Raw genomic sequence first — 12,378 nt, 5'->3', positions numbered from 1 at the left:
TTAAACATTATGAATGCATTTTCTAGTGCCATAAAAACTTTTAAATTAAGGAATTGAAAGATGATGTTCGCGTTTAATAAAATAAATTGATAAATATATAAATTAAAAAATTAAATAAAAAGAAATTAACATTAATTAAATACTGAAGCAAGAAAACCATATTTTTTTTTATAAGAAGCAAATTATTGATGCTCATGCAAATGTTTTTACCCTGAGTATCTTTTTCATATCATATATTTTCTTTTATTTATCTTTGAAGTTCATTCTGCTTGCTAAAGTTTTATAAGTCAAAAGAATGAGGACCTAATAAGATTCAATAAATAAATAATCAGACTTAAATACCTGAGGGCTACTGACGGGCATAAGATTAATAGCTAAGTTCTTATATACCAAACATTTATGGCGTGTTTGGGGTTAGCAGTCATAAGCATATCTCCTCCAAGTCATGTTTAGGTTTGGGTTAGGAATTGGACTCATCAATCCTATCGCCCCCATGTGTGTGTCCCAAGCAAGGGCCCAACTAGCTCGATTCTCTAGAATGGCCTAATTAACCAATCATCCTAAGAGTTGGGTTTAGGATGATCATGCTGAAAACCACTTTCTTATAGGCCATGTAGTTAGGCTCAAGATGCCTATCTTTAAACCTAATTAATTGGTCTACTTTGTCCCACCAACCATTTATCTTGTTAGTGCTTAGCACTTAATGCTAACGTGACTCCTTTTCCATAATGAAACCTATCAAAAAGCATTAAGTCATTTTTATGCCTAGAACTTAGCCCCCTAACTATATCATTTCATAATCAATAATGTAACCATTTATCGTTAAAGGCTATTATCTCAAATAAAGTTTTTAAAAAATAACAAATACCAATTTCAAAGAAATTCAATGTTGAGGGATGAAACAAAAAAACTAATTATAAAAAAAAAGGACCTAAAAAGAAATGAATCCAGCCCAATTTAATTTTCAAAACTCATGATATGAACCATGAAGTCGTATAAACCAAAAAATAATAATTTCAAATTCCCAACTAACTAAAATAATTAGGTGTAAAATTGAAAAATAAAATCAATAAAAAAAGATAAAAAATATATTTGAAAAGAATAAGAACCAAATCTGACATAAAAATAAAATAAAATCAAATCAAATCATGAGAGATAAAATTGAAAAACAATTCCAATCAAGAAAAGGATAAGAAAAAAATACAAATAACAATAAAAAAAATGAGGAAACTTGATGTAAAAGCCAAAAGTCAAGAGATGAAATTGAAAATCACAATCAACAAAGAATTCAGGTTAAATGCATTGAAATCAAACGAATGATTATCTAATTTGATTAAATAAACAAATAACCAGACTATTTTTTTTTTTTGCAATGCCCAGCGAGTTTGTCAAGGAGGGGAAAGAGAAAAGAGAGGGGAAGAAAAAGCATGTTGCTGACTTAAATGCTGCTCGTTTGTTGGCACACGCCTGACCATTGTGACAGGGGAAGCGAGGTGCATTGAACGCTATCCCAAAACCTATGTTTGGAGTTTTCACAACACCACACGCATTACCTGAAGTTTTATTTTAATTATATTTTATATATATACAAAGACCCAATTACTCTTGACCCCACATGACAATTAAAAAAAAATAAACTCAAATGATGAAAGTGCCCTTGAATCTAAAGCCAAAAGAGTTTTATTCCAAAGGGCATTTAAGTAATTACATTATGTAAAAAATTGAAAAGTCCAAAAAGCCCTTGATCCATATTAAATATATATATTTTGCTTTTAAAGGTAATTTAGTAACTACACTATGAAACAAAATATAAAAATATCGACTCACCCCATTCAATTCTGTAATGACAAATGGGTCTATGGAAAAGAACTTCCTATTCCTAAGACCAAGCTAAATGAGTTTGCTCTTTAAGAGAAAAAAAAATAATTTCACTGTGGAAATCCATAATAAAATGTGAGTATGTGCACAATGAATCCCTGAGCTCTTTCAGCCTTTGGTATAATAAATAATTTAGGCTTAATTTATCAACTGAATCAATTAACTAAAATGAAAGATTTAATTGCAAAAAAAAAAAAAAACTGAACTATAAAACAAATTTAGTTTGTTGTTATAAAGTATAAAGGTTAGGTCGGGTTGAGTGGGTTTAAAAAATCACAGCCTGCCACCCGATATGTGATATACATTTCTTAGATTTTTTGATATATTATTATTTGTAACATCCACATTATCTGAGATAATTGAAATATTACAAATGAGCTAGTTTTTTTTTAACGCTCCTAGTTGACATGTTTTGGTAAAACCCAAAACCCTCTAAAACTATATTCGATGTTGGAAAGAAAAAAGTTTTTTTTTTTATTTCTTGTGGTTTATTTAGTGGGAAGGTGGAGATTTAATATAAGGCCCAACGGACAACCAAGTTTTCAAGGGAGAGGATCTAAGAAAAATGAGCTTTGAGATTAAACTCACACACATAAGTAGCTTGTGGTTGTATCTAGTTGAGCCTGAGTTTATTATAAAAAAATATTTTGAGCTATAGAGGATTGTTTTTTCTCAAATAAAATTTGATCTATGAAGAATTACTTCTTCCAACCTATTGGTTTGTCCAGCTTATAAATGTTAGATTCTGATTAGTTTTTGCAAAACTCTTTCAACAATTCCTTAATGGATTTTTCAACTCAAAAGTTACCTAACTTAAATAAAAAAAATATTAATTCAGGTTTAATTATATTTTGATGGTAGATAATCAAAATTATCAGTGAGAGAGTTTTATTAACTTTTAATTCTTAAAATACTTTATAATCAGAGGTTGAAGAAGAGTTTTTAAGGTTAGTTTTTCAACACTATTTTAAACATAATTTTTGTAGAAATTCATCACTCTTCTTCACCTATTTTTCCAGCTTAACTCTTTTAATTTTTTAAGCTTTGTTTCATCTCTAAATTTCCTTCTTATATAGTCATTCTTATATAGAGCTTAAGTTTAGTCCTAGTAGAGGGATAATTAAGTACTATTTTCTTGATTTGTTGAACCTTGTTTAAAAGTATGCACATAAATAAAATGGTGTTGGAATTTTAAAAGACTTATTGAAATACTTTTGCACAAAATAAAGAGAAATAAAATTTTAAGAATAAATAATTGATCATTGAAAACAATAATTAATCTTATATATTGATATTGAGAACGTCAATTTTAATTAATCTTATATATATATATATATATATATATTTTTAGTTTATATATTAATATATAGGATTGTGAACAGGAGTAAATGATTAGTTGAAAAGTCTCTGGTTGTGTTTGTCAGGATGAAGGGGAGAGGATGTTTCCTTTGTTCGATAAGATGGACGACAGGGAGCGGAGCCAAGGAAGCATTTTAAGGAACCCTCGTATCCTTCCTTCCTCACCTGCCTCAGTTTTGGATCGACTTTAACCCCTTATTAGCCAACCCAACAACTAGATTGATGGGTTTACATCCGTTGTTTCATTTATCCTGTCCAACCCTTTTTGACAAACAAACCCATTTTGATACTTGAAATTAAAAGGAGTGAAAAAGAAGAAGAATGAAGCAGCTATTAATTGCTTCATTTTCAATGCAGCAGACATCCAGAATGGAGCTCACATGAACCCATTACATCTCAAAATGGAAAGGAAATATAGAACTAGAATATTCAAGCTATTATTTACAGGATATACACTAAGCTTTTCTAGGATTAGGCTCACAGGATATTGAAACAGGAAGCAGTGCGATAAAAATTCTAAGACATGAGAAAATTAGATGATAATGAATGGGTAAATGTAATATTGCTTTGGATAATTTAATTAATCACTTGTATCTTCTTCTTCTTCTTCTTTAATATTTTTAATACATGCTGATTATCCATAATCAGAAATAATTATATTACCAAGCTAATAAATACCCAAAAACTTTAAACATATTAAATCAATTTGTTTTCAAGGCAACATATACCAGTATAAGCAATGATCGCTATGAGAGGAGCCACTACAAACACCGTCTTAGCAGCCAGAGGTGAAGACAGGAGGGCTAGTAGGGGTCTGGCTCCTACAAGAAATTTTTTTTTCCAATTCTTTTTCTAACAATATTTATATTTTTAATTTAAATAATAAAACAACTAACATTTTAGTCCTTTTTAATTTAATTTTCTGATTCTGCCTCTGTGAGCAGTGATAGCCATTTTTGATGGCCTGCAAAACCAATTATCTGATAAATATATATAAAAAAATCCTAAACAATTGCAACTAATTAAAAGAGTAGGGACAGTGGTAGCTCACGTATTTTAGGAGGCGAAAGTCGGGTTTGCCGAGGAGATCAGCGGAGAGAGCATAACCCAAAATAAAACCAGCACTGAATATCAAGTTTTCTCGACAATAGCAACTGAGAGAGCATCATGGCATCTTGGCATTAACACTATCTCGTCATCTTCAATCAAACAGTGTATCCGCGTTGACGTCATCATCTTCGTCGGCATTCTCACCCTGAGTGCTTTACGTTTGCCTTTTGACATGAGTTTGACCCTGGTGTCGAATGGTTCCGGTGAAGTAGCCTTTATAGATTCCAATAGATATTCCGTAGAAAATAAATAAAAAAATTATCAAGTTTAATTTTTAATTAATTTAATGTTAAGTGATAGTATTAAAAAAAATAAAAATAACAAAAAAAATTCAAGTCAATTATAAGTAATCTATTAAATACTATTTCTAAATAATAAGGTGGAAATAATATAATAAAAAGTAAATAAAACAAATTATAAAATATAATTCTTAATTAATTGAATATTAAATAATAAAATTATAAAATAACAATTATAAAAAATAAAAAAATTAATTAATATAGTTGCCATTTAATATTATAGCTATAAAATAATTGATGCAAATTAAAGATATTTTTTTTTCAATAATATTAAAGATCTAGAAAGTATGCATACACTGTGTTTGAAAATCCGCTAATATATGCTGAGAAGTTGTTTAGCATTACGGTTAAAATACTGTTTATTTAAAATTTATTTTTAAAATATTATTTTTTTAGTGTATTTAGATTGTTTTAATGTACTGAAATCAAAAATAAATTTTAAAAAATAAAAAAAATATTATTTTAATTTATTTATAAATAAAAAACATTATAAAAATCAATTGCAAGTGAAGGTTAAAAACATTTCTCAGCTTAATTCGTGTTGGCGCGCATCTACCTATAATATAGAACACACGATGAAAAGGAAATTACCATACAAACCTAGCAGTACTGTCAATATCTTTGCTAGATAGAATCCTCAAATTATGACCATCATGGGACATGGCATGCATGTCCTTGTTGAGGTTGATAAGAATCTAAAAAAGTGAAGTCATTGCAAGTCTTTAGTTGGATATCATCGATCTATCAGAATTCCTGTTATAACTTAGTTTATGTAAGAAATCACAAATATCATTGACGGATTTTTTCGTTTAATCTTCAAAACATGGAATTAGTGATAAATTGCAGATCATTATGTCACAAGTTTGGAAACTTGATGCAAGATCTATTTTTCTATTCTATGGTGTCTCAACAGACCATGCACTACTTTCGTCTAATATATATATTGGCACGATATGCCATGATCATCACTGTCAAATTAAAATATTTTTCGAAAACTATTTTTTTTTAGATAAAACAATGGAGCTCAAGTTGAAAAACATTAATTTCAGATGATGGGTGGGAGTTCTTTATGAGAGAGATTTTCCTCTTTCACTTCTTCTGCTTTGTCACAGTAAAAAATTATATATATATATAATTGTTTTTATAAAACAAATTAATGTATCTATGAAAAATTATTTTAATGTAATAACTTAAACTATTAGATAAGATTTTTATAAGATATGATTTATATTATTTTCTAACAACATTGATGATGAAAACAACATTGATGATGAAAAGATGACATAGTAAACAAATTAATATTTAAGGATACATAATTTTTTTTTAGAAAGAAATACATATGTACACACTATATATCTGCGATCTTGGTATCTCTGACCTAGCTAGAGAAGATCAAGAATGTCTTGCAATTCACATGGTTGTCTACATCATACGGTATTACGCTTGAATCTTGCAGTATATATGATCTATTATATATGTATCAAACAATATAGCAGCTAAGGTAGGAATTGTTGCCGAGTATAATTCACATGAAAGCTACAATACTGACTTTGCTACTTAATTTTCATGCCGTCAACATTTTTCACAAGATCAAAAGAAAGTGTAAGCACTAAACTATCATAGATATGACAAAATGTAATTAGAGTCTTTTTGGGTGATCAAGAAGATATACCCACACCAAGAAAATCTATGAAAGGAACATCCTTGTGTTTGATAGATTCATGATCTCCTTTCTCTTGATGACTACTCGTCGCTCTTAAATTCTTTAATGTCGATGAATTATGGCAACTTGCCAACTCTTTCTTGATCATTCCGTGGTTTTCACAATCATCTCCAAGTTTAAGGTATGATCCAAAAGAACTTGGAACAACCCTTCTATAGTTTGGAAGCCCGAATATACTTGAACTCCGGTAGCTGCCACACACCGAAGAATTCATATAGTATCTATAAATAGGTTGATCGGAGATTAATTTAGAGCTCTCGGTGGTGCAAAATAAACTTGAATTGAAGTAATTATCTCTTCCTTCCCTTCTCGATAAATCCACCGAAGAAGAATTGTTTGAAGCTGCTATAGTTGATGGGGCGAAATTCCAAGAAGGTGAAGAGCCAGAAGGAGATATTGACAATATCCTATCTTTACCGGGGTTTCGAAATTCCAAGACTCTAGAGTCATCAAATCCAATTCTTGAATTGAACACATCTTGAGCTCTTGATTTCCCTGCATGTGAACTATTAGTGGCATTGGATTCACTTAGATTATCTTGATAACTTCTCTTTCCACATAGCTTGGACTGTTCCCTTTGCTTTCTTGCCATTATGACATGCCAATGATTTTTCACAGCATTATCTGTTCGACCTGGAAATAGTCTGGCTATGAGTGCCCATTTGTTTCCATGAATCCGATGAGCTGCTAGTAGTCTCTCTTCTTCCTCTTCACTGAAAGGTCTCCTGTTGATTCTAGGATCAAGTTGATTAAACCACCTCAATCTGCAACTCTTCCCTGAAAAAAAAACAGAGAGAAATTCAGGAACCAAGTAATATAAGTGTGTGCATGTGTGTGTGTCCGTGTGTGTGTGTGTGTGTGTGTGTGTGTGTGTGTGTGTGTAGAGAGAGAGAGAGCCATCATTATGCTTGGTAGAATTTTATCTCCCATGTCACGAGATAGGAATTTCGGGAGTTTCTCAAGCTGGCATACATATGAGACATTATTAATTCAATCATAAGCTGGTAAAATTACCTCTATCAAAGAAAAAAAAAAGGTAAAATTACATCTAGCATGATCCAGAAGTCCTACACACATTCAGAGAGACGTGTCATTGATATCTGTTAGTTACTTGAGCAAAGAATCCATCTCGATCTTAATTTTTTAGAAATTGGAAGTCTTCATGTAACAAAATAAAATTAAATTAAGATATGCGTATACTGTTTGAGTTTAATGATCCTTGCAATATTTTTCCTTATATATATATATGTTTTCTTTAAATTAAGAATCGATTTCAGATTGATTCTAACGTGTTTATCATATTCACCTGATTTATCAAAAAATAATTTTAAAATTTCATATAATTTACCTGATCTTCCTTGGAGCTTCTCTGCAATAGAATTCCAGTTTTGTGCACCATATTGCTCAACAAGTTGCCTGAGTTTGTCGTCCTCAGCTGGTCTCCAGTGACCTCTAGGGCAAGCAGTACTCTTCGCATCATCACTCGAATTACCAGCCAAAGATTCCTCCATGGATGGCTAACAGTTTTTTTAACCCCTATCTATCTAGCTTTGAATTCCTTATCATCAAATACACCAGAAAGAAGTCCACAAGAAGATATATAGTTGCATAGGAAAGGAGCACCAACAGAATAAGAAAGCGGGAGGGTTGGTTTAGGGTTATAGATGGCAAGTCACTTTTGTTGGTTTTACACGACACTTTAAGCCCTAATATACCTGTAGAACCAATGACTCTTTCTTGTTAGTATATGCTATTACCCCCATGAACTTCTTCTTCTCACCTTTTTTTTTTTTTTGTCTCTTTTTTTACCTCTCTTCGTTTTTTTTTGTTACCTTTTTTTTCTTTCATATTTACCATTTTAAGCCATGGTACTACGTTAAATCAAACAAACCCCATTGATTAGTTATTGGGTACCTTGATAATAGTGTGTACTAAAGAGACAGCTCTCCCTATTTGCAAAGACTTCTTTCCTAATACCTGTCATTAAGAAGTTAATAAGCGGAAACACAAGAATTGATGTGATCTTAATTAAAATAATCATTTCTATATGCAACCGAGAATTGGCCTGGCATGGCAATGCGAGACTACGTACGGTCTAGTTGGTTGGCCAAACAGGAGGCGATGGGTGCTCTTTAAATTAAATTGCATCCTCATAATTAATAAAATAGCCCATAAAATGCAGACCAGGTAATAGAACGTGGTATTACCAACAACTTCTAAATTTTCTTATGCTGTAAATTTCACACATGCTAGAAGGAAAGCAAATTACATGGCACGCCAACTTGCGAAACAAAGAGTTTCGAGAATCTATGAGTTTGTGGATTGGATGTGATATTGTGACGATGTTTTGATAATAAAAGGGCTGGGATTAAAACATTTGCCGTGGAGTTTTGATGTAGTTGGTTTCAACTTAGATTTGCATGATCATAAATCTCTATAATGTTTGTTGCTTCTTCTTAAATTGACTACTGCTATGTACTAGAAAGTCAAAAACAGGTTCTGTTGAAGTTATTGAAGCTATTTTTTTGGGGTTGCAAATCATTATCTATGGTACCGTCTACTGTTGGTTTCCTGGAAACGGCATCAGCTGGGGCTGTTTGGAAAAAGATCCTGGAAGACCACCAATTTGTATGAGTTTGTTGATCTAGGGGTGCCAATAGCAAGGGTTTGGAGTTTGGATTATAACATGCAGTATACTCATCTCCTTCAACCGGAGACACAAAGGAAGCTCAAACATTGTAGTCTAAAATGGTATAATATCCTAAAAAATCAGTTTGTTTCTTGCATTCCAAATGTTCCACAAAATCCCAAAAGATAACATGGTAAGTGCTTGTCGCTGGAATCTGTATTTTACTAGATCGCTCCATCGCAAAATAACTTGATCAATAGACTCTGGTATGCACTGACTAATGCCCAGCCATTTCATGAAACGCTGTCAAAGTCACCAAGATGCATAGCAATGAAGAAAAAGGTGAGTCGGTCTTTATATCAGTATCATAAATAGGACAAGCTGCTTGACTGAAATTAAACAGTCGGCTATATATAAGAAAATGGTTTGTATTTATTTGATGTTGGAGTAAAAGCCACGAGAACATTCAATGCAGGGAGTAGCAAATCTTTTCCATAACAGTTTAAAGCATCCATATGTATCTTGTAGCGCAGCTCATTAGGGGAAAGAGGAAATCCTTGTGTTAAAACCAAAACAACAAATAAAATAGTGATTAGAGGAATTGGTTTGAGAAGAGATGAAATCATCATTTTAATACCTGGAAGGGTTACTTATATTCTTGTGTTCATGATCATGAGAGGTGCGAAACAGCATTTAAGCAATTTTGCATCTACTTTTGTCTAGATTGTAACCAGACTTCGTGATGTTTAAGGAATCCAAAGACCAAATTACAATTCCACGTACGCAGCATAGCATATGTTTACAAGAGTATCCTTCAATTTTTAGTACGCTCAAATACTAATTTAGAGAAAATTAGCAGACTCATCCAACGGATCAAAACAGATCGATTGAATGATAGTTGATAAAAAGAAATTCGTTGAGAGTCCCTCTAAACAATCGTTTTCTGAATAAACAAGTCATCTCAATTCGATGATTAATTAAGTTCAAAGGTGGATTAGCAGTAGGACAGATGCACAATAAATTAACCATCTTTAATAGGAGAAAATTGGAGTATAAAACATCAAGATCGAGGTCCACCAAACTTTGAAATACATAAAGAGAAAGCTCTCTCTTGTAAATGTAAACCGATTGCCTACGCTCAGCCTTCACCAATATGGTTGATTAATCTTTAAGATAATTAAGCTACAATTTTCCAGGGTACTGAGGCTTGCAAAGTTTTTCCATTTTAACATCTTTATATGAAAGTTTCTCTACTTTTTAGCAACCTAAATGGTGTTTAGTTTCAACCAGATGAGTTTACCAAAAGATTTTGTCACCCCGTAAATAAATTTGAGAAAAGCTTTAAGTTATTTGGCACGGCCAGCTTCAAGGATATGCGTTTATGATGACCCCAGTAAACAATCATCTACCACAACACCATTTCTACTTAGCAATTCTGTATCATTCCGTCATCCACAATGTCTTGATTTCGATATAAGATATGCGCATGCATAAAGGAATATGCAAATCTACAAGGCTCAAGCAGGTGACAGCGTGTGTATATTTGTCTCGGAAAGCATGGAAAATGCTATAAAAAAAACGTGGTGGTTAGGAAATAGACAGGGACACATGATGAGAGGTTAGCTGAAATATTTTTGCTGGATGTTGAATAGGAGGATATCTTTAACTGAGTTTTTCAAGAGGGTAGTCTTGAGGGTTAACTATCAAATGCCGTGTAAGTACAGCATAAAGAAAAGTATGGGCAAACCGTCGTCTGCAATTTCCCGTACTCCCCATGCCGATGGCAAGTCAAATACAAACGTTGAAAGATTTTGTGCACTCATCATTATATAGCTCCAAGGATGATTGGGATATTATACCCCACGAAATCAAACACCTGGTGAGAGCTTGCTAGCCCATCTAAATGTACTTAAAAAATTAATAGCAATCCATTACCAATATCATATGCACTTATCAAGTAAACTATACATCAAGATTTGGTGGGTATAAAATCTGTATCTAGTCGGAATTGGTGGTTGATGTGCCAATTCATCAGGTCTATGTATCCTTTCAATTCCTCTAAATATTTTTTACTCTTTTCAAACACAATAACAGATTAGTTGATGAAACTACACCGGTTAATTTGACTTGTTCAAGCACAACCTGGTATTTAGGTTTGGTTTTTTCAATAACTACTTTACAGTGATACTAGAATTTATTACATTGGCATATCAATATTTATAGCAATTTTCACTTCATTAATTTCTTGTTCTGGTTGGTTTGAAATTTGATTGTGTAGGAGTTTTATGAGATAGAGTTTAATTAAGATTAAAATATTTATTACTCTGAAAAGATATACAAACGTGATCCCTTCTTTTTTTCCTTTTCTTTTTGGAGGAAGTTGAAGGTATGTTGATTCGCAAGGCTTGACTTTAGATTTGCATTTTTGTTAGAACAGTGCCGATTAATTATACCATCTGCTATGATCAATATATCAAAAATAACAATAGAGTAAAGTCAAATTGGAGAATATCTGCATGCCACATGCTCACGTATGATATATATCATGATAACTTCAAGCTATGTCATGAATGGTTATATACATTAGAGAAATTATATATTATGATTCGAAGAAAAATTGGTAAAAGAATTAATGATCTACGAAAAATATATATTTTGATGTTCGTGTTAATTATAAATCAAAGATAGCTTTTAATCCATGCCAACTTAGGAGTAATAGGGGAAAATCACCGATTAGAGTTTTTTTTTTTAAAGGAAATAGGACAAGAAAGATCTGGCTAGTTGCCCATCGTCATCAAATTAATTAATCATTCTCCAAATTATAGAGATGAACTGTCTAAATTGAAGGATGGATCGAAGATAACTTCATAAAGTAAACTTGCAACATGGGAGTGTCCTGAGTGGAGCTGATATCTCAAATTTGAAAACGACCCAAAAAAGCCAAGAAGTTCATAAAAATCTTGATTGTTGAAATGTAATCCATGATAGGTCACCACAAAATTAGGGAAAAAGTTAAGTTAGATGTTACATGTATTGACTGCTTTGTAATCTTAAAATCAACATGCCTACTCGGCTGGAAAGAAACATGGGATGGTTCTTAGTACCCAGTCCACATTAGACAGCATACATGCATGGGGTGTACCGCAAAGCTTATCAAATCAATAGAACGATTGCTAAAATGTAGCTTTGTGGAGTCAGCTTGGGAAATGACCATATATAGATTCATCGGCGCCAGCATACTAGTGAAAGCTGCTCCACTGGTCAACAGGTAAATTCGTTGGCCTAATTCCCTTAAATTTGTATCATATGCTATATTTAGGGCAAGTCACATTAATATCTATCAATATATCAACAGCTAATTTTCGTTTGAAAACTTGAAA

The 12,378-nt window shown here is 32.1% G+C and overlaps 1 protein-coding gene across 1 annotated transcript; it reads right to left on the bottom strand.

Annotated features, from left to right (window-relative positions):
- Positions 1–6,242: 6,242 nt before the first annotated feature.
- Positions 6,243–8,009, bottom strand: LOC133694389 (transcription factor MYB23-like). The gene is made up of 2 exons (XM_062115891.1): positions 7,718–8,009; positions 6,243–7,146 (listed from the first exon to the last, which is right to left on the bottom strand). Exons 1-2 carry the CDS (start codon positions 7,878–7,880, stop codon positions 6,305–6,307), a joined length of 1,005 nt encoding a protein of 334 aa, XP_061971875.1. The 5' UTR covers positions 7,881–8,009; the 3' UTR covers positions 6,243–6,304.
- Between the last annotated feature and the right edge of the window lie 4,369 nt (positions 8,010–12,378).

This window comes from Populus nigra, chromosome 5 (assembly GCF_951802175.1).
Source record: "Populus nigra chromosome 5, ddPopNigr1.1, whole genome shotgun sequence".
Lineage (NCBI taxonomy): Eukaryota > Viridiplantae > Streptophyta > Magnoliopsida > Malpighiales > Salicaceae > Populus > Populus nigra.
The sequence above is the reverse complement of the archived record's forward strand: the minus strand, read 5'-3'. Positions and strand labels throughout refer to the sequence as shown.